At 41.8% G+C, this 27,687-nt stretch overlaps 1 protein-coding gene across 14 annotated transcripts in view; it reads left to right on the top strand.

Moving 5' to 3' along the window:
- nbeaa (neurobeachin a) overlaps positions 1-27,687 on the top strand; it is a 98,901-nt gene that overhangs the window by 53,512 nt on the left and 17,702 nt on the right. For 4 of the 14 annotated variants that reach the window (XM_087847342.1, XM_035911695.2, XM_035911696.2 and 1 more), the window contains exons 13-35: positions 214-382; positions 7,252-7,331; positions 7,699-7,761; positions 8,144-8,241; positions 10,501-10,593; positions 13,169-13,277; positions 13,386-13,467; positions 13,724-13,847; positions 13,977-14,169; positions 15,041-15,727; positions 15,856-16,296; positions 16,997-17,214; positions 17,392-17,545; positions 17,990-18,013; positions 19,201-19,381; positions 20,746-20,870; positions 20,978-21,046; positions 21,179-21,347; positions 21,658-22,049; positions 22,460-22,596; positions 24,706-24,860; positions 25,685-25,811; positions 27,523-27,642. In XM_087847342.1, the coding sequence (XP_087703468.1) occupies positions 214-382; positions 7,252-7,331; positions 7,699-7,761; positions 8,144-8,241; positions 10,501-10,593; positions 13,169-13,277; positions 13,386-13,467; positions 13,724-13,847; positions 13,977-14,169; positions 15,041-15,727; positions 15,856-16,296; positions 16,997-17,214; positions 17,392-17,545; positions 17,990-18,013; positions 19,201-19,381; positions 20,746-20,870; positions 20,978-21,046; positions 21,179-21,347; positions 21,658-22,049; positions 22,460-22,596; positions 24,706-24,860; positions 25,685-25,811; positions 27,523-27,642 (4,010 nt within the window). Of the gene's footprint in view, positions 1-213; positions 383-7,251; positions 7,332-7,698; positions 7,762-8,143; positions 8,242-10,500; positions 10,594-13,168; positions 13,278-13,385; positions 13,468-13,723; positions 13,848-13,976; positions 14,170-15,040; positions 15,728-15,855; positions 16,297-16,996; positions 17,215-17,391; positions 17,546-17,989; positions 18,014-18,403; positions 18,488-19,200; positions 19,382-20,745; positions 20,871-20,977; positions 21,047-21,178; positions 21,348-21,657; positions 22,050-22,459; positions 22,597-24,705; positions 24,861-25,684; positions 25,812-27,522; positions 27,643-27,687 lie in introns of all 14 variants that reach the window. The other 10 variants (XM_087847346.1, XM_087847344.1, XM_006800123.3 and 7 more) reach the window with 6 other exon arrangements.

Raw genomic sequence — 27,687 nt, 5'->3', positions numbered from 1 at the left:
ATAACGCAAAGCAGGAAAACACTGGTGCTTTTACTGGAGGGAAGTTTCCGCTGTGGCCGTCCTTTCACTGTTAAACAGCTTTTTTCATGAATATCATAAACACAAAGTGATAATTTATTTCTCTGTCCAAACTACTTGTCCGTCAACATGCGCATATAAAGACAACACACGTACTGTGCATGTATTGTTTAAATGTATTTTGTGTATATCCAGGTCCAGCTGTCCCTGTACACATACCTGTCATCGGAGTTCATCGGCACTGCCACCATCTACACCACCATTCGCCGCATCGGCACCGTCCTGCAGCTGATGCACACTCTGAAGTACTACTACTGGGCAATCAACCCCCTGGAGTGCAGTGGAATCACCCCCAAAGGTCTTGGTATGTTTACAGTTCACACAGTTTGCATGAACACAAAGACATGCTCGCTGTAAGAAGAAAGACAAGAGTGAATAAGGAGCAATGACAGTCCCTTAGGCTCACAGCTCACATGCTCACAGTGTTTCCATCACTTCACCACTAGGGACTCAAAGACAGTGCATACGGTGCACTCTGCCACACACACACACACTAGTGATAAATTGTGCGCAGGGGTTCAGTATCAGGTCCAAGGACAGTTTGTTATGTGGACTGAGCCACAGCTGCTCTGGCTTTGCTGCTTTTATTTTTTTTTGCTAATTTGTCAGATCCCATCCTCTGTGATTCAAATATATAAAGAGGCTGCTGTCACACACATCACAGAACTAATACAGTTACAGCCAAACTAATGCGCAGTTTAGCTGGTCTATTACCTTAGTTTAACAGACTTAACTTTCTAGCATTAAAACATGATCACAAGGAAAAGGCTTCCAGTCGTCTATCCAGGAAGTTTCTTTTACTGTGTTTTGCTCTAAATCTCCATTATTTCTAAATTAATACGATAATTGTTACCTTTACACGCCTGTTAATGACTTCCTTCTTTCCTTGGTTGCGTTAAAACGCTTTGTCTCCTCCCTCGTGGCGTTGTTTTTGTTGTCTCGGTTAACAAATGAATTTCACACTTGTCATGAAAATAGAGAGTAAATAATTCAGAGCTGAGACAGATTCTCTTCTTAAAAGCCTAACAGTCGCCCGTTGGAACCACATCCGTTTAACATTTAAACGACTCTTAAAATCATGATTATGTGAGATTTAAGGAATGTTTTCTTTCACAGTTATGATCAGTAATTTTGAGCTTCTTGTTAATCATTTTCATGTGATCTTTATTGTGCTGTAATAGTGGTGCACTTGCTTTTTTGTTAAAAGATGGAGACGGGCCTTGCAAAAGAAAATGTTTTAGAAATGCAGCTCAAGAGGTTTTTAAATTGTGAAAGGGAGTTTTTGCTGACAGTTGAAAACTAAAGGTCACCTCAATACCTGAATAAGTGATTAACAACTTCAAATTGCCGTACAAATTTGCAGTGACATCGTACTCACAGTCATTTCAAATAGTTAAAGCTATGAATGTATATACAGCAAAGAAAATTATCATTTCTGCTATATATTACACAGTTGTCTTGATGTATGCTCAATCATCCAGGTAAGTAAATCCCCAAAAGTTGATTCTGTTCATCTGGATGTAGTTTTTCAGTGGGAGAAACGTTTCGTCACTCATCCAAGTGACTATAAAAATAAACTGAACTTGACCTAACCTAAATCTTTGGACTAAAATATAAATTTTATTAGGATATCTACATTATGGGCACTTTCTTTTGATCACCAATACTTTCTTTTGCAGTTCTCCACAGTGTGAAACAGATTTATGCCTCCACAGTATGAGTAGTACATGTATACACACACAGACACACACATATAGTTTTTCCCAACAACCACTGGTGTTTATGGGAATGGCTGAGCAGCTTCTTTTGTGTATTTAAGAGTGAATAAGACCATTTCAGAAGCAGACGCTGCATGTTCTCTTTTCCAACTGCTGCATTTTATTTCTTAAGAACAGAACAGGTGATAGCTGTGACACCTGTGTAAATAAATCTTTTATATTTCCTTAAATGTACCCACACCTTGTGCTTCTTGTGAATGCAGTGTTTTTGGAAAAAGGTCTCAAAGATTTGTCCATGGTTTTTTTTTAATAAAGCCACTATAAAACATATCTATTTTAAAATAACACAGGGCTGACTCAGATATTCAATTTTCCTTGCCTTTGTAATAGAGCAGGGAACAGCTAGCAGTGCTAGCACCGCCGCTGTTGTAACGCTCTGTAGCAGCAAAAGGTCGGAGGAAGCCTCACACTTTAATCAACCTCTCCTTTTGCCCGGGACCCTCCGCTGACTATGAGTACGCATCCCATGTCTCCATGGTAACAGACATGTGATTGGCAGATCCAAGGGAGCTTTTGGAATTTCTAATCAAGTGGCTGTCTGGCTTCTTTTCTGTTTGGCGATATTACTGTTTGCCTGCTGGGATTTAGCCCCATAAAAAAAGGCGCAGATAACAGTATAGCAGCAATTAGCCTCAGACACATTCGTACTGTAGTTCAAAGCTAAAACCAGCTAGTTGTGGTTTGAAAGCCTGCAAATGTATGCACTTGACTATACTGTATGAATGTGATATGCACTCATTTGCATAGTAATGGACAGTTATGTTGATCATACCATGAGCTTTGTGGATAAAAATGCATTCAACTAGCTGAAGGAATGGGCTTGAATCCGAGTTGGAAGGATAATTTTGTATTTTTAGTATTTTCTTTTTCGTCTTGCACCAGCCTTGGACTGAGCTTAAAATACCAAATTCCTTTAACTGTGTATTTTACAAATGGCTAAATTAGATGGTGGTTGGAGGTTCCAAGAAAAGAGTGTGTAGTCTTCACAATAAAACCTCTTGGGTCTTTTGCTCTTAAATTGCATTAACTATAATCAGATGTCCTCCACTGAATTAAAAAAAAAGGGGGGGCTCTAAATGAATTACGCTCAGCGGACGCTTAACGTACGACTTGTTAGTACCAGGCTGGAGCTCATTTTCCCTCCAGAGGTGCCTTAATTCTTCATGTCAGAGATTCAGTGAGGTCCTGGAAGCATTCCTCTGACATTTTCTTTCTGCATTGACGTGATAGCCTCAAAGAGTTTTGTTGTGATGAGAGCCTTCTGTTCCATCACATCCCAAAATTGCTCGCCTGGATCTGGTGAATGGTGAGACCATTTGATGACGGTGAACTCCTTGTCATGTTTCATAAAGCATTTTGATATGATTTGAGCTTTGTGACATGGTGGTACAGGAGGTGGTACACTTAAATTGAAGGACATGGTGTGCAACAATAGTCAATCAAGAAGGCTGTGGTGTTTAAACCATGCTCAGTTGGTACCAAGGGACCTGAAGTGTGCCGAGAAAATATCCTCCACTGCCCATTACGCCACCATCAGTCTGAACCGACTATACAAGGCAGGATGGAGCCGTGCTTTCATGTTCATGTTTCACACTAAATTTTGATTTTGTCATTAAAACGAAATTGATCAGGTGATTATCAATTTTGGTAAGTTTTTGTTTAATATCAATTGTCCCTATTGTGGTCTTCTGTTGCTTGTAGTCGATCTGCAGTCAGAGATGCTCTTCTGCAATAATACCTCGGTTGTGACGAGTGATTATTTGAGTTACTGTTGTCTTCCTGTCAGCTCAAAGTAAACTGGCCATTCTTCAGGTTGTTATGAGCTGACAGGTATACCTAATAAAGTGGCCAGTGAGTGTCTTAGTCATGACAAATCTCTTTTTTTTCCTGTCTATTCACTTTTTTCTTTATGTATTAAGCCTCGTTCAGCCAACTTTCGTGACTTTTTCTATGTACTTTGTGTTAATTGTTGTAAAATGGGCAAATCTTGAGGAAATTCATTTTCTTTTTAGATCAAATCTGAAGTGTGTGTTTGTGTGTGTGTAGTTGTGGCAAAGGGCCCAAAGTCAGAACAAAATCGCACCACTTTAAACCTCTTTATCTCTCGAAAGCTTGCCATTATCCAGTTAAAATAAAAACTACTTGTTTGTTATCGTAAATTAGACTAGATAAAACTGTGCAGCCAGACTAGGAGCACACAAAGACGAAAATTAATTTCAAAGAGTAAGTGATGGTAATTAAAACTGCCCAAGGAAAGCTGTTTAGAAGAATATAAGCTTTATTCAAGGCGTCTTATGACAAAAGAGCTTTAAATAAGGAGGTTCCACTCACACTGCTTTCACCTGGTCATTTAATGCAGAGTGGCTGGGTAAACATGATGGATGGTCAGTGTCACCGTTCAGGCTACATGCACCAGCTTGACAGATAAGGATGATGGATCGCAGTGGATTGCTTGGGTGTCATGTTTTGGCTCCGTGAAGAGCAGGAGAACAGACTGAAACACGTACACACTCGCGTGATTGAAGGGCAGCAGAGCGTGACAAAGAAATGGAGGGACAGGCTTCACATCGTCTTCCTTTCACACCCTCGGCCTTTTATGTTTCTCGTGAGCCTACTTCTGCTGGCTAAGCAACAGTGGGTCAAGTCTTGCTTCTGAGAGGACGTGGTGCATTTTATTCTGTTTACAATAAACACTGTTTGCGATTGTATTTCTCTTCCTTTGAGGAATACATAATAAAGGATAGTTTCAAACACCCTGACACAGCAACGTGTGAAATGACAAATACACACAAACTGGACATCATAAATGTTTACTGGTTCTAATAAACAGAACAATTCTGTCGGGAGTGATGAGGACACGTAGCATTTGAGGTTTATTGGGTTGCATTGTGGGTGCTTGGTTGCTAAAGGCATCAATACAAAAAATAGATTAGTTGAGGAAAATGGAGAATAAGTAAAAAAAAAAAAGTAGGAAAGGAAGAAGGGAACTTTATCTGACTGCAGTGGGATTCAGAGGATAAATATCCTTGTTTTTGAAGGGTGGGTCTTATATCATTCTTGTTTTGATCTAAATCAATGCATTTTTAGGCTGCCTGGCACCGCTTTCCATTAGCTAGTTATTTGGCAGCTGTTTTGAGCCGATTCATCACAGCTATAAATTCAACTGTATCTGACGTGCACATTAAACACTTAAAAAAAAAAGAATGAAATACAGTTACATCAATTAAAATTTAATGCCATCATCTGAGTTGTCAGTTTTTTTGTCTTAATCATTTTAAAAGTGATAGATTTGTGAAGCTTTGACGCAGCTAAATGTCAGAAGGAACAAACACTATTGCTCTTTTTGCATGTGTGTGTGTGTAAGTTGCCCAGTCCTAGATGTATCTGCTATAGAAAGCATGCACCTTTTCCTGAACCTTAACAGAACTATAATAATTCAATTTTAGTTATATACCGCCAAGTCACCACAACAGTCTCCTCAGCCTGCTTTATATTTCAAGGTAAAGACACCACAATAATACAGAGCCAACCCAACAATCAGATGACCTCCCTATGAGCAAGAACTCGATAACAGGGGGAAGGAAAAACTCCCTTTTAACAAGAAGAAACCTCCAGCAGAACCAGTGTCAGGGACAGGCGGCCATTTGTCGTGACTGGTTGGGGATGAGTGGAGGGAGGCGGGACAAGAGACACACTGTGGCGCTCTCAAAAATACATTTTAAATCATTTTTGCATAATTTGGTTTAAAAAACAAAGAAAAAATGGCACAGCATTAAATCAACAGGGCGCTGCTTTCATCTTTACATTGCTGTAAGTTAATCTTCATAAATTAAACTATGCAGATAAATAATAGAAAGTCTTTCACTTCATTCATTGTACCAGCGTGATGGATGTGACTAAAACTCGTAGCAGAGTAGTCGACAGCTCCTTTCCCTCCTGCATACAGTGCAGGTTTTGCCACATTGGAAAAATAATTGCTCAAGGGGAGAACATATCTTTTGACAAGTATGTTGACCATTTTCCTGAAGCCTTCATTACTCACAGTGTTTAATGGGTGCACATTTTTGGCCTAATGGAAGGGGAATGTGTTGGTTATTTAAGGGCTTCTTTGTGTGCTCGGTGGATTTGCAGATGCGCTGTACAGGCTCGTTTTTACGGACGTTTGAGTTCGCGATGGACAGTTCATGTTACAAAGCACTAAAAACTAAAACCAGAGTATTTCAAAGCATCGGATGAGGGCATGCTCTTTGCCTTCTGTGAAAGTAAACTTACACGGAAAAAACTGTAAGTAAAATCTGTTAATGCTTTGTGCGTCAGTATATTAGAATTTTAAATCACCAAATATCGGCATCAGTGTTGGATGCTTGTCTGTGTAGGTTCTCAGTCATCCAGCTAGTCTAGTTTCTTGAAGCTTCTGTCGTTCTAAAACTAAATGGCAGATACTGCACTTTGAAGCATCAGAACCGGTGACACCAACAGATTGAATCAACTGACTCTCTGATTGGCTGCAAACTGGACAATTTGAGAATAGGTCAGTGAACATACCGATATCCATCAGGCACAATCCTGACCTCCTTCTGCACCACTCCTGCACCACTGGACAGGCAGTGGAGCATCTTCTCTAACAGACTGATTCTGCTCCAATGCCACAAGGACAGATGCAGGAAATCTTTCGCTACATGTCTGCCAGAGAGGCATGTACCAGATGTTGTTGTGGTTGTTGTTTCTTCACTGCTCGCTGCGATTTTAATTTTAAATAACTGATTTTCATTTCGAAAGAGAGACATCAATGCCAAGTTTTTTAGCTTTGGATAAATAGTACCACAGGCCAGAGTAAATACTTGTATGCTTGATTTTTGGGGTGAAGTGTCCCTTTAAAGAACCCATTTGCTAATAAAGGCCTGTGTCAGTTGAACGAATGAGTCACGGCAAAATGGAGCGCTTGAAGAATGCGGCCGATTTCAGACCCTTGTGCTGTGCGTCAGATGCTTTTGTGTTTTTTTAGCTCGATTATCTCTGTGTAAACCACCACAGCAAACAACTGATCCAGTACCAAAGCTGTAAAGTATATACAGTGGATTACAGCGGTTGTTTGGTTTGGATCACATTGTTGTGAATTACTGCGTCTTTGCTGTAATACGTTAGATTAGTACAATCATAAAATATCCAAATTGCCACTCGAGTTAATGACAGTTATTTACAGTCATATAGCAGAGTGAGTGTGTGCGAGCGTGTTTGTGTTAACGTGTTTTTCTCTGCTCTCCAGGAAGCCTAATAAAATCCAATATCAGTAAACACCAAGGCTCAGTGGTGGGCTTATTTAGCCGATCATTATCGAGTTTAAAAATGTATTTTTAACAGGAAATTAATTTTGTGTTTGCGCGTCTTTGTCTAGATGGACCACGACCGTCCCAAAAGGAGATCATCTCACTCAGAGCCTTCATGCTCCTCTTCCTCAAACAACTCATACTCAAGGTAAAATGAGAGAAACCGATTTACCGTGATCTTCATCGCATAAGATCCGAGAAATCGCTTCTTTTTTAGCTTTCTTTTCCTATTATGTCCTCTGTTGTTTTTTCTCCTGGGGACTGTTGGCTTAATCTAAAATGTGTGTGTGGAGAATTGCATTATAGATTTGCAGCGTGAATAAAACACTGTAGCTTTTGTGTTTGTGCGCTCTGATATTGATTTGTTCCTGTATTTGCGAGTGTGTAAGGAGGTTGTTACTGCTTCATGTTAAAAATGCAGCCAGGAACAGAATTAATGAAGCGGTGTGTAGTTAATAAGAGGTAAAAAACAACAGGAGATCACGAATGTTTAACTGAATGTCTGGTTTTCACAGGACCGGGGCGTGAAGGAGGACGAGCTGCAGAGCATTCTCAACTATCTACTGACCATGCATGAGGTAAATGCTAAATTCTGTATTAAAATAGACACTGAGAGAGGGCAAAAGAGGGAAACGGAGAGACTGTGAGAGCGGTTGAGTGGAGCTGGTGGCAAAATGTGCATTATAATTTGTGGGCTGAAGTTATGGTCCACTTAAACGAGTGAGTGTGAGTCAGCTTCAGTGCTGTGACCGCATGAAAAATGGAGCAACAATGAACTGAACAGAATGTTCTCTTCTGTAACAATTATATCTATTCTTGCTCTGAAATACCACCTGCTATTCTGTAATCCACCCCTCCGCGTCCACCCGTACAACTCTGTCGTTGTCCTCTTAACCCTGTGTCCGTCTGTCCCACAGGGCTTTCTCCATCTCACCTGCTTCATCTTTCCTTTCTTTGCAGGATGAGAATATTCACGACGTGCTCCAGCTGTTAGTGGCCCTTATGTCTGAACACCCGGCGTCCATGATCCCCGCATTTGACCAGAGAAACGGCATAAGGTGAATGCTACTCAAACATCTGCATACACATTAAAAAGGTTTTACACAACACCAGAACCTGAAAAAATAGGTTTATGGTTAGAGCTATGCTGTTTGTGTCAACATAGGCATCCATATGCATCTATGTCGATATCTATATTAGTATTATATATTATTTCGTTATAATAAAACCCATGATTTATTATGAATATTTAAATTAAAGTAGATAGTGTTCCTTCAGAAAAGTGTAATATCTTTCATAAATCCCCAAACTGCTGCGTCATAGATGTTGTGTTTCTTTTTATTATTACTATTTGCCTCCTTGTGCTCTTGGCAAACTTTTAAAAGAATAGGAATGGTAGATGTGGTTTATACATTAAAAATCATTTTAGTTTGTTTCTTGGCAATTTATTGTTTGAAATTAAAACAACAGGATGCTTTCATAAGGTTTTATAGGTGCATAAAGGTTGGAAATATGGCAGTTTAACAAATTGCTACTTGGTTACCAGGCAGCATGTTAGCGTCATAATTTCAACATGCATAATTTAACTTTCGTAGACGAGTTAAATGTTAGTGTCATAAAATAAAAATTGTACAATGCTTTTAAAGGGTGATATAGGTGTATAAACGCTAAAAACTGACCATTTTAACCTGTTGGCAGGTGGCTAGAAGGCAACATGATGATGTTATATTATCTGATGTAGATAAGAACCTTCGGGAGTCTTAAGATTTACCTATGTGCCAAGTTTGGTTGCTCAGCTCCTGGTGGTATAGGAGGAGTTTGGGGACAAAGAAACAAATAGAAATTTAGTATATTGTAGTAGGATATTTAATTTAAGTCAAACGCGCTGGCCCACCCACTGTGGCGACCCCTTGTGACAAGGGAGCAGCCAAAAATAAATGTTTAAGAGCAGGTCAGTCAAATCAAGGCATACACCAACAAAAGTTCGAATGTGACCTGCTGAAGTGTGAAGATTGCAGAAAATGAGGCCATCGATGTTTGACTTTTCACTTCTGTACCAGTAAGAATTGCAAATTGTTCAGAAAGAAAAGGACCTGTTGTCCGAAAGGTTAAATTCATCGAGCCAGAGGTCAGAATCATCATCGGGGCCTTCTTACTAACAAAAGCATTGCATTAAGGTGGTAGGTGGGCGGATGTGTTTCTTTGGTTCATAAGAAGAGTTCCTTTGTAACAGCAGACTAATTGAATGTGGGAAAACTGAGATGGGATGAGCCTGACTGATATAGGATTTTTAAGATCAATATTTGGTCATTTATATATCTGACATATTGGCCAGTTTTTTGTGCATTTTTCCAATGCACAAAACATAAACAGATTTCCCTAAAATTTGATATGTGTAGATATTCAAAAGCCAAATATTACTTATGCTCTGCCTGACTGCCTAGCTGGTTTTATTTGTGGCGTTGCAAACGCTTGTGCCCTCTGGTGGACAAACTGTGCAATGTCAGTATTCGTGGTTGAAGGGTGTTTCTCCCATCTCTTCTTTACTTTTTAAAGTTTCATTTATAGGATGTTATAAATCCTGATACTGATATATCAGCACCACTCTAGTAATTACCCTTGCGTCAGTCTGTTCTGTTCATCATCCATAAAATGTGAATGTTTTCACAGTGGGCTGCTTTACAGTAAAAGAAAGGGGGGGGAAGAGAGAGAATCTGTTGGTTTTTGTTATGAAGCCCCTTTCTAAAACCAGTGAAAGATTTAGACATGGATTTAAAATGTACTCAATAGTATTCGTTTAATTGTTTAATTCAGATAAAATTCCTGTAGTTTCACATTGTAATGTTTCTAATAATGAAAGAGATTCCCTACATGTGATTGCTTTACTAAGTGCTCAGGTCAAATACTATATATATATATCTATCTCGAGTAGCTCGAACTACGCAGCCTTTATCAAAGACGTACCCTTGCTGTGCTTGTAATTCCCCCAAAGCACAACGACACATGGATGTCTTTTTGGTTGCTATGGTAACTCTTCTGTTGCTAGAGAGCTAGTTGCAAACTGTGGCTTGTTCGTCTTTTTTTATTTTGATGTACTGTGTGCACGCTTCTTTGAAGAAAATGCTTCAGTCAGCGCTCGTGTTGCAAACTGTGACTCTTAAGAATGTTTGCTGAGTTTCAGGCAGCAGGTGTTTACTACACAGCAAAGAACCCCTAATTTTGCTCTTGTTTTTTTGTTTGCTTGATGTTTGCTATTGTAGTAAAGAAAGATGTTATAACTGTCTCTCTGACCCGTGACTCTGTCTCACATGTTACAGGGTAATCTGCAAGCTCCTGGCCTCTAAGAGTGAGAGTATCCGGGTCCAGGCACTCAAAGTTCTGGGCTACTTCCTCAAGCACCTTGGTCACAAGTCAGTACTGCTTGCTGAGCTTTCCTGGTATATTTCCTTTGTGTGGTTTTCTGCAGCACTGAAGTGAGGAAGTACTTGATATTTTCCTATAATCCTTTTATCTTTTACTACTAAACCCCCCCCAAAATGCTGCATCAGTGGAGGGAGGTGGAGATGTGCCACGCATAGTGTAGGTTTGAGTGTGTGGATAGACACTGCAGTAAATCTGCAACAGTGCAGTCTCCACTGAACCTTAGAAAGACTGTTTGTTTGTGTGTACACCAAGATAATGCTCTCGCCATCATGTCCAGGCGGAATAATCCTTTTGACAGTGTGCACTGGCAGGGAGGTGGAACCTTGATGAGCAGCAGTGAATGCTGGGGGATTTATTCATCCCATGTGACAGCCGCGCCTCTCGCTGCCTGACATGAGAGCAGGCTGCCATAATGCACCTGAGCCCTGCACCATCAGCCCCCCACCTACTTAACATCTGCTTTAGCCAGACATCCCGTAGGGCTGCCCCTTTCAGTCTACATGTCATTTCATTGCATATGGAAATTTAATATAGATCCTAATTGGTACATCAGTCTTAAATTAAATAGTAAAGCCAATCATGCATACGTTACAGTAAAGTAAAAAGTGCTTTTTCCTAATAATCTTAAAATATTCTTAAATATACTGAACATTGTCAGGTGGGATTAGATTTACTGATAATCTGATTTCTCATATTAAAAAAAAGAAAGCACAATACAAAAATCAGGGTTCTGCTATAATAACGTCTTAAAAGCCAGTGACATTTTGAATAAAAGATTATCTTACCCTGAACTTATCTAGACATTTCCCAGCAGAACTGCATGTTAGAATATAAATGTCTGATGTAGCCAGAGCAAAATCTTTAAAGTTCATGCGATGTCCACTGTAAGAGCGATCTAGGTAGCTGTCGACTTTATATTTAAATAAATACACTTCTGCTGCTGTGTTTCTTGGGAAGGTTTTTTCCAGCTGTCAGTCAACTCAAAGCACAGCTACTCCTAAAAGGCAGATGGCCTACTTTAATCATGCAGTGGAATGCAGAACTGTGCGCAGGTCTTGAGCCATCCCTCAAGTCCTTAAAGTGGTCTTGAGTTCTCCAGACTTTTCAAGTTTACCAAGTTTTTTTGGACATTGGCTGCTTTTTCAGCCATTTTCAGTCCGGTCCTTGTACCTGACCATGTTCAGCTGAGCTATCTACAGCAGTATCTGAAAGTCATGTCCTTAAGGAATAGGAGAAAATCCAGCAATAAACTGACACAAGACTTGGTAGATCTAGGTTCCCTGAAACCTCATCAGAAATGGTCTCTGTGGAAGGGTGGCTGTCAAGAAGCCATACTTGAGGAAACAGGAAAAAAAGAGTGAATTGTGCCAAATTACACAAGAAATGGACTAAAAATCAGTGGCACAAATGCAGAAACGCACCAGATTTTGATCCACCATGCAATGCCATCTGGAAAGCAGCCTTTTTTGCCAGAATGACAGTGGTCCCACACACTGTCAGTGCAGTGAAAGCATGTCTGGATGGGAGACTATTAGTCATGGATTGGTCTCCCCAGAGCGCAGACCTCAACATTATTGAAGTGTGGGTCATCGTGGGAGAGAACAGAATAAAAGGCAGCAAACATCCACAGAAGAGCTTCAAATGTGCTTCAAGAAGCCCAGAGAACTATTCCTGAAGACTACTTAAAGAAATTACAACAGATTTTGGCTCAGAATTGTACAAACACTGAACTTTCATGTGTGTTTGCACGTTTCAGTAAATCGCTGGATCTTTTTTCCATTTTCCCTGCAAAATATAAAGAAATGAGGAGCAGCTCAAGACTTTTACACAGCACGGCAGTTTAATACCTGTCATAGTCGTTTTCACTGCCATCCTCCACAATAGCCTGCCAGACTCGGTAACAGCTTCTTGAGTACAGTTACACTGAATCTATAGACTTGCCTTATTATGACAGCCAGGTATATAGACAATGCTTTTATTTATAAGCCATTTTGCCTCAAGTTTATTCCATTTTTTAAAACAAAGTTGGAAGTTTGAGCTGTATGTCAAAACCAATTTCTCTAAATGAGAGTATGTTTTTGGAAAATATAATTTAAAACGGCACAATAGTAGCTAAAGTGACTCGTTATTTTCACTGTATATGCGCGTGTGATTAAATCCTCCAAAGGCTTTGGTCAGGAATATGAAGGCGCTTCAAGCATTATTCATTTAATTCAATTGTAAAATACTCAGAAGTTATTCATCCCTGATTTCTGAGCCTCTCAAGTTTAAACCCTCTTATAAGCACAATTTTTACCCACCGGCAAGGTAACTAATAAAAGTTAATCATTCACAGCCATATGAGCATTGCCCCGCTGCTTCCTATGGTGTCGTCGTATTGTTAATGCCTCTTGTTAATTTCTCTTGTTGGTATTCAATTCGTATCCTCTCTGGTCCCATCATAGCTGACAGGGCCACATGGTGCCACCTGCCAATATCAGACCGTCACCCGGTCAGTGACAATCAGTGTCAGTTTCAACTGTCATAAAGCCTTTACAAATGTGTGTGTTTGTTTCCCTGCAGGAGAAAGGTTGAGATCATGCACACACACAGCCTATTCACGCTGCTGGGAGAGAGGCTGATGATGCACACCAACACCGTCTCTATCACCACCTACAATACTCTGTACGAGGTAGGTGAATGTCAGTAAATATAACAATGGATCAAGCCATCGGATCTGAGTTGTTGGGATCTGTGTGTTTATAATTTAATGACTGCTGTCAATCTTCTAACCGTGCAGATTCTGACTGAGCAGGTCTGCACTCAGGTGGTTCACAAACCACACCCAGACCCCGACTCCACTGTCAAGATCCAGAATCCCAGTAAGTGCATAAGCACTTCACCTCGCATCTGTGTCTCTCTGCGGTCTTTGGTCTGCCAGTAACGGAGTGTTTTGTTTGTTTTGCCTTTTCTTAATGCGAGTAAACAAACAACAAAGCGTAAATTGAGAAGCTGACACTGCTGCCATCTTCCACTTCTTGATCTCATTCCAAATGCTTTAAAAGTATTTGCTTCTCCTTCTCTCTCATCTTGTTCTTCTCTTACCTTTACTTGGTTTTCTTTTTACCTCACACCCAGTGATTCTGAAAGTGGTGGCCACCTTGCTGAAGAACTCCAGTCCCAGTGTGGAGCTGATGGAAGTCAGGAGACTTTTTCTTTCTGACATGATAAAACTCTTCAGTAACAGCCGCGAGAATCGCCGGTAAAAAGCACACAAATCACTGTACCTGCACTTATCCAGCCGTGTTCATTAGCTCCTCACCGTGGCTTTTATTTTGAAATCAAACTCATGCTGCAGCTCATCTCACATGCTGCCTGTTTTGTGCACCAGCTGCTTGCTGCAGTGCTCCGTGTGGCAGGACTGGATGTTCTCCCTCGGATACATCAACCCCAAGAACCCAGAAGAGCAGAAAATAACCGAGATGGTGTACAACATATTTAGGATCCTTCTCTACCATGCCATCAAATACGAATGGGGAGGATGGAGGGTCTGGGTGGACACCCTTTCAATAGCACACTCCAAGGTAAGAGTGGGACATGCACAATTCAATAACAGTTCCCAGTAGTCTTATTTCTTTTAGTACAAGTATAGCTTGTTTTTTTGATTATGTTATTTCTGCTGTATTTTATATTTGGTGGTATGGCTCTGTCCTGGGACTTCCAAAGCCTTCCATGTACATACATGAATGCCAAAGATGGCGAGGTTGCCAATAAGACCGAGCAAGAGCAGTGAAGGTGTCAATAAAAGCAAACGTGACATTAGTAAAAATCAGAAATGGCAAATAAAAAGGAGGAGCTGTAGTAGAGGGGAGTGCAAAGTGGCTTGCAGATCGGGAACAACTGCAAGCGAGCTAATGTGAGATTGTCCAATAGGAGCCTTAGATAGGGCTTAAGCTCATGTGGGCTGCCACTGATGACAGCTGTTGTGCAGCACTGCTGGTTGAGCTTGACTTTGTTGTCTGTTGTTTGGCTACAAATGAGCAGATATTAATGGGGATTTTCCAGGTGCTGATATTCTGATTCAAGCTGCTTATAAGCTGTACAGAAACCTAGTGATTTGTGCAATTTGACCGCTGTTATGTGTTGTTTCAACATCTTCCAGGGCCAGAATGATCCAGCATTGAGACACTTTCAGAAACTGATCACCTTTTTTTTCACTGTTCAGTGACAGAACTTTAACTCACCCTTTTTTCTCATCTCAAGGTAAAAGTGAGGGGGCATTATGGGTAATGGTCTAATGGCCCCGGAAGGCTAGTGTCCCAGTTTTCTGCACTTTGGTGTAAATGATCTATGAGTCTCCTTTGGACTACCGTGTGGCTATTGATGTGAAGATTCACTTTTGTTAGTGCTTGTGTGCCGATAACATTACCAGTTATAATCTACCATCTGTCACAGGTGACCTATGAAGCCCATAAGGAGTATTTGGCGAAGATGTATGAGGAGTACCAGCGACAGGAGGAGGAAAACATGAAGAAGGGAAAGAAAGGCTCAGTTTCCACCATCTCCGGCCTCTCTGCCACACCTGCGCCTGTCGTCAATGGCAACTTGGAGATCGATGACAACTCCCAGACGCAGACACCTGAGAGTGAGGCGGAATACAGCGAGGGGGCCGGCGCAGACTCACGCAACCTCCTCGCAGAAGGAGCGGTGAAGAGACCTAACGGAGAAGCACTTACACCTGGGGAGCAAAGTGCAGGTCCAGGCGTGAGAGTGGAGGTCCATGACCTTCTGGTAGACATTAAAGCAGAGAAAGTAGAAGCCACGGAAGTAAAGCTGGATGACCTGGACCTGTCTCCTGAAGGTCTTGGTGGAAGTGTAGGTGGAGGAGGTGGGGGAGGAATGGAAAATGGACCTCTGGTTGAGGTAGATTCTCTCTTGGACAGTGCTTATTGCAGTGTGGTTCAGAACCTAAATGGGAATCTGGCGCCTAAAGATGACACATCTGGTTCGGGGGTTGGAATGGGGACAAACCTCGGGCTTTCAGGAGTCAGCCTGGATGATGATGGGAACATGGGTCCCCTCATCACATTGGCGGATGAGAAAGACAGTGTCCCGAGCAACAACGGATTTCTCTTCAGTAAGGTAGGATTAGTATTACTGTGCTGCCTAATCCTTCTTAGTCCTTTTTACTCTCCCAAATAATGTTTCTAAGTTTTCCTCAAACCTGAAGCTGTACTGTTTTTCCATTTTTCCCCATTCATTCCTTCCAGGTTGATGAGAAGTTGCTTCCAGCTTTGGCAGCAACAGACCCCCTCGTACTGCCCAGTCCAGATCAGCCCACTCCATCCGGCCCAGCCCCAGCTCACTCCACCAGCGCCAGTGATGACCTCAGCCTGCTGGCCCACATGACCAGCTGCGGCTCTGATTTAACACAGACCCAAAGCCACGCTACCGGGGAACTTCCAGAGGATGGGCCCTTCAAGATCCAAAGCCCTCTTGCTGACATCAGCTCAATTGCTGAGGCTGAGAGCCAGACCCAGGGAACCTCTAGACCAGATTTCCCAGAGGGAGAGGGCACAGCCGGTGCAGACGGAGAGACTGCAGGGCTTAAGACTGGAGGAGATACAGCCAGCACCACCTCTGACACAGAGAGGTCAGATGATGGGAAAGACAAGGACACAAAGAAGATCCAAACTACTGCAACCACTCAGGTGTGTTTAAGTGTGTTCAGCTGGTTAAGAGGGAGCTCCTCACATGTTGTGTACACACTGGTCAGCAAATAAACTAAGTAACTCTGCCATGAGGTGTTATCCTGCACATATGAGTGATTTTTTTTTTAATTTCCTTGGCTGTATTTATCAAAATGTTTAAAAAATTATAATGTGAATGCATTAAAATAAAAATAGAAAAAAGTGTGTAATCGTCCTTACAAATCGCATTAATACCTATTGTCTTTCATCGAATACCTCATGACTTTCAAGTGGCTGCAGTGCCTCATTATGTTACCCTTGCTTGTTGGAATTTTGTGTAATAAAATCACAGAAAGCTGGGGAAAGTGCTTTTTCACCTCCCCCACTGAGATTTATCCTCTCAGTTTAAGGACTGAACAAGTGAGCCACTGGTCACAAGCCTGCCTCTCTACCCTGTCCAATGTGATTTGTGTTGTGATTAAAATAAACAGTTCAGCAGCAGTCCTGTTTTCCCGGCCAAAAAGCTGAGAAGCTGCCCACACACGAGCTAAGTTACAGCAACCGATCAGTGAATGCACAATGAGAGTCTTCTGTGTTTTTTGGGGGGCTTTTTTCCTGTGGTTTTGACACCTTAAATGAAATTGAATTTCATCAATGTGTGTATGCCAAGTCTTATATTAGACCAAATAAGCTTCACTTGCTTATTCAACAACTGTTACAGGCCCTCCACGGTCGCACTGCAGCCCAGTTGGAGAGGGACCTACGCGTTGATTTGGGTTTCAGGGGTATGCCCATGACGGAGGAGCAGCGGCGTCAGTTCAGCCCAGGCCCGCGCACGACCATGTTCCGAATCCCAGAATTCAAGTGGTCTCCAATGCACCAGAGGTTGCTCACTGACCTGCTGTTTGCCCTGGAGACAGATGTGCATGTGTGGAGGAGGTGAGTTCGATGCTGTGTTCGCCAGGTGTGTGTTAGTTGACCATTTTTAGTCATTTTACGCCTCGTTTTAAATAAACTGATTATGCTAAAGATCTGATTCATGTGACAGCTATATTGTGTTTTCCTGTTAGAAACTATGTCTTGCTTTCAAACTGTTTGCATTTTATTCTCTTCCAGCCACTCCACGAAGTCGGTGATGGACTTTGTGAACAGCAATGAAAACATCATCTTCGTCCACAACACGATCCACCTCATTTCTCAGATGGTGGACAACATCATCATTGCCTGTGGAGGCATTCTGCCTCTCCTCTCTGCTGCCACCTCCCCTTCTGTAAGTGGCTCTTCTGCACCCCTGTGTGGTAGGAGGGAAAACTGCAGGTCGACAGCTCTTTCACAGGCCTGTTACTGGAGCGTTAAAGCCCACACAGACTTTTTTTTTTGTATGGGTGTGTGTTTTTTTTGTTCCCCTTGCAGCACAGATCTTGTGTGCCTTGATAGGGTTATTTCCCTGAATTAACCTATAAAATCACAGTAGACAAAAAAGACTTATAAACTAATTTAACTCCCAATTAAACCAGTATGTGCAACTGTCAACCTAACCCTTCTTAACAATATTTTGTTCTAATCCCTTCAATTAACCGTTTTCGTTAGCTTGTTAGCCTATTGTTTTAAGCGTTTTTGCATTTTAACCTTTCTTTTCCTCTCTGTGTTACATGTGTTTTGTGTATTTTCTTGTCTTTTTTTCTCTCTGTTTTTGTCTGTTTTGCATGTGCAGAATTCTAAGAGTAGTGCCAACACTGTAAGTTTGCAGTTTCTTCCTCTTTTTCTATTCTACTAATACTTAGCTCTGGTTTATTAACCATTGTGACTGACACTAACCCTTGCTTGTCTGACATCCATAGTGTTTCTGCGTGTTGTGCTCCTCTGCTGCTTACCTTATATTGTCTAAATCTATTGATTTCTTAGTCTCTGTTCATAAAGATTAAGTATGTCAACCCAGTTAGAATACTATGTGAATATAGGGGGTGAAAAAGCCTAAAAAGCCACAGGCTGGATCAATAAGAAACAAAAGGGAGAAGATTATTTGGGGGGTATATAGTCTGCTTATATATTTTATGAGAGAGAGTATTTCCAAACGTCCTTGGGGGTTGCATCTGCTAAGCCTGTCCCATTTGTATCAACGCTAAAGAAGGCAGGAGGAGCCGGACCCCAGAGGGGGTCAAAGGGAGAGGAGGTGACCCCTGTTCCTGGGGGAGGAGGCGCAGGGGGAGAGGTGCGTAAAGAGCTTGAGACTCTCATCATCACCAGAAGAGCTAAGAGCACCAACCCAAGCCCTTCTGTCTTCACCTTGTGTGTCTGTTATCCCCCAAAATGTCTGTGCTCACTTGCTCTGATGAGCCACCAGATGCTTGCGCTGTCAGCTCTCCACAGCCCTGCACGTCCTGCTTACTGAAGCAGAGACACAGAAAACTACACCGCTTGGTTTTGACCCCTGCAATGCTGCCTTCAGATTTTTAATGTAGTCGCGCCACAGTTTGATAAATCAAGGGGCCCATAAGATATTCAAGGCTAGCCCAAGTGTGTCCACACTACTGCTGTTAATGCTAAAAACCCACACTGTCTTTGCCACAACCCCACTGTCACCATTATATGTGTGTCACCAGGCTGTACTTTGTGTTTTGTAGAACACCTCATGTTGCCAAACGTCATCATTATAAGTATGTTTTTCACTAAACCAGCATGACACTCAAGGTTGCCTTCCGTGTTTGTTGTGCAACGGCCAGCCCTGACCGTTTTGGTCCTGCTCATTGCGAGGCGCGACTGCATATTTTCTAAAGGTTTTTTCTGTTGTTTGTTAAAATAATAAGATAACTCTAGATTTCTTCATCCCTCCTAACTTCTGAGAGCATCCAGTGCGTTGTGTTTAAGTGCCAGTTTTTCACTAAATAACTGGCAAGCACGTGTTGTGTTTTCCCTCTTTCGCAGACGGAGTTGGAGAACATCGAGGCGACGCAGGGGATGTCTTCAGAGACGGCCGTCACTTTCCTCTCTCGTCTCATGGCCATGGTGGACGTGCTGGTGTTTGCCAGCTCCCTCAACTTCAGTGAGATTGAAGCGGAGAAGAACATGTCGTCAGGAGGACTGATGAGGCAGTGCCTCCGCCTCGGTGCGTCCGAGTTGAATCTCTTCAGTGTTTATAAAATGTTTAGATGAGCTGATTCTTAGTTGAGACCAGCAGTTCTCAACTACGAGGGCCGCAGGAAGAAGCGCAGCAGGAGCATGGGGGACCAGGTCAAGCTAAATTATAAGGCAGCTGTTGTGTTTTGGCAACTATCTGCTTCTGAAGGCTACGTGCAAATAAACACAAAAACAAACTGCTTCATGGCCTTGTTGCATACGACTGGAACTGAAAGTTACTTATGTCAGCATTAAGATTACTGAACAGTTTTCAAATTAAATGTGTAGTTTTAAAGTTAAACGTGAAAATATGCCAGTTTTTATTTCCCTGAGGTTGCTTTTTTGTTTATCGCTATTGGAGTAAGTATTTTTAAATTATACAGATATACTGTAGATAAGTCCATCCATTTTTATCTGCTTAGCCAATTCAGGTTTTGGGGAATTGGAGGCACCTTGGGTAGAGAGCTTAGAGAAAGAGAGGAACATCCACTGGAGATTTGAAAATAAAAAAATAAATTCATTTTCTGCTAATTGGCAAAATAACCGCAACAAGCTTTCATTCCAAAATAATTGTTGATTCCCTTTACACCATCTTGGAGGCAGTCCTCGCTAACTCTTGCTAATAATTGGCTGTCTCTGTTGTGGACCACCTTTTTATCATTTAGCAGCTTGTGACAAATCCCAGGTCTCAATCCCAGATGACCCCCATTTTTCACAAGCTGGCTCAAGCTAACTAACAAGGAATCCATGCAAGAGGTTTATGTAAATAAAACATTCATTAGAGAGAAAACAAACATGAACTTGAGTGGAAAACCCAGGTGAGCTGCTTTAGCCGGTGAAAGCAGGCCACGACCGCCTCAGTAGGAGGTTCATCACAGGGTGCTTCCAGTGGATCCAGATTACTTATATTTAATCTCTGAGTCTTTCTGTCGCTGTACCTTTCTAAGGAGGAAAGATGGAAGGCAGTTCCTCAGTTTGAGAGCTCCAGTGATTGGTTAATTAGCTGATTATTGACTTATTCAGTATTTTATAATCAAGTAGTTTTTCCTCACAGAAATATTTGATTGCTGGCAGAGCACATCAGTTTACTTAATTTCTTAGATTATTGTAAGTGGAGTATTTCTAGAATGACCTGCCACACCATATTGTAATGTAATTTCTGATGCAGGGCAGAAAAATTATCACATCACGAAATAAAAATCGTTCTTTGTTTGTAATGTATGGGTGCATGTATGTGTGCTTTAAATAAATGCTTATACACGCTGCAGTCACGACATTTTTCTTGAAACGTAAAAGCCGACTCCATTACACTATACTTACCTGTTTTTTCCTCTACCTCTCCGTCTCGTTCAGTATGTTGTGTGGCGGTTAGGAACTGCCTGGAGTGCAGGCAGAGACAGAGAGATCGGAGTTGCAAGTCCTCCTTAACCAGCAGCAAGTCACAGGACAGCCTCCACAGTGCCTCCACCGCCAGCAAGGTAGCACACGCATGAATCGAGGACGCATTCAGCAACACCTAAAACTGTCACAGAAACATGCATATGTATGACACGCCACCTTTTGATGCCCTGTCTTCCATATTTAGCAGGATCCAGACAGACTTCTCCAGGATGTAGACATTAATCGTCTCCGAGCTGTGGTTTTCAGAGATGTGGTAAGCGTGCGGGTGTATTTTTGGTATATACAGTATTCGTCTGGTTATAGATACAAGGAGCAAAAAAAAAAAAAAGATGCCTGAGTGTTTCTCTGCTGAATAACTTTGTGTGCGTGTGTTGTTTTGCTGCAGGATGACAGTAAGCAGGCTCAGTTTCTGGCGCTGGCAGTTGTTTACTTTATCTCAGTTCTCATGGTTTCGAAGTACCGGGACATTTTGGAACCCCAGCGAGAGATTGGCAGATCTACCAGCTTATCTGGGAGAAGCATCCGCCACGAGATTAACTCCCCAACCAGTACAGGTGACCTTTGTTTTTCTTTTGCTCCATCATCCTCCACATGTAAGCATCATTTTGGATGTTTGCATTGTTTGACCAAACAATAATACTGATAAGAAGAATCAATATGACACCAATAAAATAAAAAAAAGAGAAAATAAGGGTGTTACTTAAAAAAATGCTTTAAAGCATTAGTCTTTTTTTTGTAGTTGAACATCAAAGGTCAGTATGTTGTGGAATTTCTTGATAATCCAATCTGCACTGAGAAAATATACTTCTTTAATTGTATCAGTGTTTATCCATAAAAAAAAAAAATTCTTCCAAATTTCTTCAGAACATCCATCCACAGCCTTCTCCGACCGCGACAAACAGACCCCCACCCCTGTGGATGACTCCCCTCGTGCCGGCCTTCCACACACAGACTCGGGCATTGGAGAAGAGGGCCATGTGAGCGGATCGCTAAACGGTTCGGAGATGGGTCTTGGACTCGGGCTCGGCCTGGTGGGGAGAGAGACGGATAAAGACAGAGACAGAGACATCGGAGGAGGAGGAGGAAGTGGGGGAGGAGGCACAGATCTGTTATGCAGTCTGTCATCTGATGTTAGAAGGTCACAGGAGAGCCTTTTGGATTCTCCCCATAACCCTGGCTCCACCCCCAACGCTAGTCAAGCCCCGCCTTCATCCATCTCCAGCATCAGTCAAACAAACAAAGGCATCAATGTCAAGGTGGGCGTGTGATTCCAGCATCCACATGAGCCTAATTCGGAGAAAACAATAGTCAGCACGTATCTTTAGATCTCTCAGTTGTGGTTTCTTTAAATATTTGAAAATCACTGTGTTTTATTTTAACTAATAGAAATCTGGTTTAATGCAGTCAAAATGTATGTATCCATTTATGTTTACCCTATACTGTAGAGGTCACGTGAATTTTCTATTACTTTTATCGCCTGTATTTGTAGCTGGTTGATTACCTGAGGTTAGATGCTCCTTTCAGTGAGCTTATGTGTGATTAGAACATACTCACTTTTCCATGTTAGATAAAAGAACAAAATAAAACCACCGTTCAAAGCAAAATTTAGTGATACGCCTCATAAGTATCGTGTTCTGTCTCTCGTTCGCTGCTCTCGGGAATGCAGGAAATCCTGAAGAGCCTGGTGGCAGCTCCCGTTGATGGAGGGGACTTGGGACAGGAGTCTGGGCCAACTCCCTATCACCCAGACCCTGCCTTGAAGACGCACCCCATGCTGCCCATGCAGTTCCACTCCTTCGACAGGTCAGTCCCAGTTTTTGGACCTACGTGGGGCGTAAAACAAGCAGAGGTATTAGCTTCGGTGCAGCCTGACACATCCATCAGTTAACCGATTTTGGGTACAGAGACGTATTGTTTAGTGTAGTGCTGTTTGTCAAGTTGCTTTGTACCAGTTTTAGAAAAACAGTGGGTGCAGAAACCGATCGTTGCCTCATATGTGGATAATTCTCACTTTGAACAAAGTTCTTTTGATGGTAACATTTACAAATACACACATTGTGCTCCCCTGCCAGCAGTCTGTGATATTTTTTGTTTGATAGTGACTACAATGGCACAAAGACAAGAAAGGCAAATGCAGCTGAGTGGTTTGAGTAAAATGGATTCATTAGTTTGAAAATTCAGTTTAAAAAAAAACCCCAGTAATGTTAATTTTTGTTTATCAGCAGTGATAGCAGGATAGTTCGGATTTTAGATTTAGATACTTGGACACAATGGGGGAGGATAAAATTAAAAAAAGGTTTCAGTTTTTTTGCTGACGACATGCTAATATCTCCTGCACAGAAACAGGAAACAATCACATCTGTATTATTAGTAGTTTTGAAATGCATGCTCTCCCTTTCACAGTTTTGACTGTTATGTTGACATTTTTGGAAGATTAATCAGATCTCTCTCTGTATCTCTGCACAAAAGAAAGACCTGCACTTGTTTAAAAAAAATCAAAAGCGTGTTCGCAATAGTTTTACCTTTCTTTGACATTTCAAATAGTCTCTAATATTGCTGCTAAGCTCCCAATAGTCTCTACATCTGAAAAATAAATGTCCTTGTTGCTCCCTGATTTTTTTCAGCTGTTATGAATAAAAAGCAGAAATTACTCTTTGAGAGGACGTCTCGATATCTTTGGGGACATTACTGGGCCCTGAAATTCAGTGGTACTAAAAGGAATGTGAAAAAAATGTAACGATGATGATTCATAGGTAGAAAAATTGAGTTTGCTAAAATAAAGTTTTCTATTTCTTAGGTCAATTAACACATTAATTAAATTAAGAAACAGTAGTTTCTACATTGAATGACCCCTCCCTGATCCTGCTTATGCTGGAGGTTTCTTCCTGTTAAGAGTTTTTCCTTCCCACTGTCCCCAAAGTGCTTGCTAATAGGGGATCATATGATTGTTGGGGTTTTTTTCTCTGTATGTATTATTATAGGGCATGGATGGGCAACTCCAGGTCTCGAGGGCCGGTGTCCTGCAGGTTTTAGATCCTTGATCCAACACAGCACTCGAGGCCTTGAGTTGTCTACCCCCGTTGTAGGGTCTGCCTTATGATATAAAGCACCTTGAAGCGACTGTTGCTGTGATTTGGCGCTATATAAATACAGTTGAATTGAATTGAATTGATGTTTGCACATCTGTCTGAGGAAGAACTTACCCCTTGAAAGCCTAATAGGAAGAAGTTAGTGAGGGTCGTCTACCCTTGGAAAAACTCAGAAACTATTCTAACTTTATTGATATACACTGAGGTGTCAAAACTCATAATTAGTGTTACAAAGGACGTTTTCAAATGTCATCTTCGTGGGGAAAAGAGTTTATTCTATTCTATTTTATTTATTTGGTGCTGTAGCATACAGTAAAACCCAGTGATTTGACAGTCTGACCAAGCACTAGGCGACAGTGGGGAGGAAGAACACCCTCCAACAGAACCGGGCTTAGTGAAGGACAGCCATCTGACATGACTGGTTGGGGTTTAGGACGGAGACAAAACAGAAAAGAGGATCATAGAGAAATGACAAACAGCAAATGGGATGCACCACATCGCATGCAGTGGTCGTATATGCATATATGGAGAATTCAGAGGGTAGTGGAAGTGAAGCACTCAGAGCGTCATGGGATGTCCCTCAACAGTCTGAGCATATAGAAGCTTAACTTAGGGATGATTCAGGGTCACCTGACCTACAGGGTTTATTAGAAAGCATAGTTTTAAGATAAGTCTTGAAAATGGAGAAGGTGTATGTCTCCTGAACTATCTCTCACTGTACTTTTACAATAAGCCTATTTCTAGATCTAGACGTAACAAATGCATGGATTTGTTTTTAAGCATCACATGTTTGCCTGATGCCTTTATGTCTCGTCTTTCACAGGAGTGTCGTGGTTCCAGTCAAAAAGCCTCCACCCGGCAGCCTGTCAGTCAACACTGTGGGCACGCCCACCACTAGCGGGGGAGCCTCAGCTGGCAGCACACCCAACATTTTTGCTGCTGCAACAGCAACACCCAAGAGCATGATCAACACTACAGGTGGGAGAGAACACACAGCTGTAGCGCACGCTTAACCCACCCATGTCTTTTTGAACCTATTCGTGTAATTTCGATGTGCATATATTCGATATTTTACTCATAAAGACTTTTGCCCAGTTGGTAGTGTGTGTGCTAAAGGAGATAGAGCACATAGAGAACTGCAGCATGACAAAGGTGTTTGTGTAAAAGGCCTCAAGCAGCTCAGAAACCGCTCAATCAAGCAGGGTTGAATTTCTTCTTTTGTTACAAAAAGTCTTTGAAGCTTCACGCTTTTGTCCTTCAACAGGCAGAGCAAACTGAACCAGCAGATCCTTTCAGGGTTAGTTTTAGCTTGTATATGAGGGCAGATGAAGGAAGTTGCAGACTATAAGATACTTATCTTATGGTGCACGTTGCACATATGGCTCATACTTAATACTGAATGCAGAAAAAACAGAGAGATATTGTCTATTAGATGATCCTTGACCCAAATTTAGGATAACGACATGAGAATCAAAAGACACATCAGCAGACTTGTAGATCATCCTTTCTGAGTAGAATCATGCTCAGCAGATCCACTGCAGTAGAGTGGATTTCTATTTGAGGCTTTGTCAGCCTGTCAGACATATTGTACTTTATCATACATGCATAATGGAGAAGGAAGGGATTTGGAATGGATTCTGTATATTGATTGAAAAGCTTTTTTCTCAAACCGGGGCCATTACCAAAAGGACAAGCAGCAGCATGTCCAGTTCCTTTACTTTACCATTACTGTTAACTTGATACTAATCTTGGTTCTTGTTACTATCGTGCTTTTACTTTTTATCATTTTCCCTCCTGTCCAGGTGCCGCAGATTCGGCCTCCTCATCCTCATCTTCCTCTTCATCTTTTGTCAATGGTGCAACTAGTAAGAATCTGCCAGCGGTGCAGACAGTGGCACCCATGCCAGAAGACACCATGGAGAATATGAGGTCAGAACTCTCGCCATCATACAGCCTTTGGCCATTTCATTTCATCGGTTCAGTTCCATCCTACTTTATTTTGTCCCCCTGTCTCCGGCTTTTGTTTTTTTATGTTAAATTGTCTTTTTTCCTGCCTCATTCCTGTCCCTTCATCCTCCCTAAAGATTTCTCACGTCACTTACACGTTCATTACAGGATTATAGGGTAAGATAAAGTTTTTTCTGGACTGATGTGGCTGTGGACATTTTTATTAGGCTCATGTAAGACACACCACATTTGACATGCTAAACTAATCAACCGCAAAAGACGGGTTCAGGTATCGTTCCATCAGCTAATATCAGCTAATATTAATCATCTTCTAGCCACACATATTATATGTTGTCATGCACACGTACCCCTGACACTTCTCACTTACCCTACAGTATGATGCTCATCACCTCTGATATGAAAACTTTGTATGAAAACGTCACCACTTACTAATTAAGACCGTTAATGTCTTAAGGTCAACAGTCTTTTTTTTTGTATTTGTAAACATGTAAATGAACTTGTCATTAACAAAAATCTGTTTTGTCTTCAGACTTTATAGGTGTCACTAAAAAAATTATGATCATCTGCAATATGAGGTCTTTACTAATTACCAGTTAGCATAATTAGCAGTATTCCTTTACCATTGTAGGAGTTTGCACTGTAACATTTTTGTTATACTCTACTTAGACATGTTAGCAGATACAGTCATGTGTAAAAGCAAGTTTTCGCAGGAATCTGTGCAGTCCTGTGAAAAAAAACACCTTCACGGAATTAAGAAGGTAAGTAGCAGCCAGGTGCTGCTAATCGAATGCACCTGATTAACTGGTCATCGCCACGTGTGAGCATCTCTATAAAAGCAGATGTTTTGGCAGTTTGCTGCTCTGGAGCATTCAGGTGTGTTTAAGCACAAAGCCACAATTTTCCCCAAGTTTACTCCAACGTCATGCTTAGGGAAACTGCAAAAAACTCAAGAACTACATCTCAGACTCCACATAGTAACACTGCTTAGGTTTGCAAAGCTGCACAGCTGAACAAACCACAACGAGACCAAGTGGAGATGTTTAGCTGTAATGCACAGCACCATGTTTGTCAGCACGGTGGTGGAGGGGTGTGATGTTGGCTTGTTTTTCAGCCAAAGAACCTGCTTTTTGGCTCCTTTTGTTATACCAAAGTATTTTAGAGTAAAACGTGAGGCCATCTGTCTGTCAGATAAAGCTTGGCCCAAATTGGGTCATGCAGCAGGGCAATGATCCCGAGCACAGCAGCAAATCTACAACAGAATGGCTGAAAAAGAAAATAATCAAAGCGTGGCAATAATCCACTCAAAGCTCAGACCTAAAAGTGGCGGGCCCTCAAGAGAGCTGTGCATAAATGAATGCCTGAAATCTTCAGTGAACTCAAGCAGTGCTGTAAAGAAGAGTGGGCCAAAATCGCCACACAGCGATGCAAGAGACTGATAAGGAAATCAGGAAATCATTACTTTCCTCTGTAAGGTGAATTGTGGGGTTTACTTTCGCAGGTTTTTCACAGGACTCCATATAGTTGTGTAAAAAGCTTTTTTTCACATGGCTGCACATGTTCTTCTAAAAGTGCACACACACAGGAGTGGGTGGGTGCGTGTGCATGTCTCCCTTAATCAGTGCGCATGTCTGCACGTGTGTTTTTATGTGTGTGTGTGTGGTTTGTATTGCAGTGCCTATTGTGAGGTGGCGCAGTGTGCGCTGCGCAGCGGTCAGACGCCCCCTGAGCTCAAGTCTTTTAGCTCTCTGGCTGGCTTCCAGGCAGCCCCCCGAGATGCAGGACAGTGTTTTAGGCAAGGAGATACTCGTCCTGTCCCCATGCCCCTCCCTCTGCCCCT

The sequence above is a fragment of the Neolamprologus brichardi genome, chromosome 10, assembly GCF_056152115.1.
Source record: "Neolamprologus brichardi isolate AB-2024 chromosome 10, ASM5615211v1, whole genome shotgun sequence".
In the NCBI taxonomy this organism is placed as follows: domain Eukaryota; kingdom Metazoa; phylum Chordata; class Actinopteri; order Cichliformes; family Cichlidae; genus Neolamprologus; species Neolamprologus brichardi.
The sequence above is the reverse complement of the archived record's forward strand: the minus strand, read 5'-3'. Positions and strand labels throughout refer to the sequence as shown.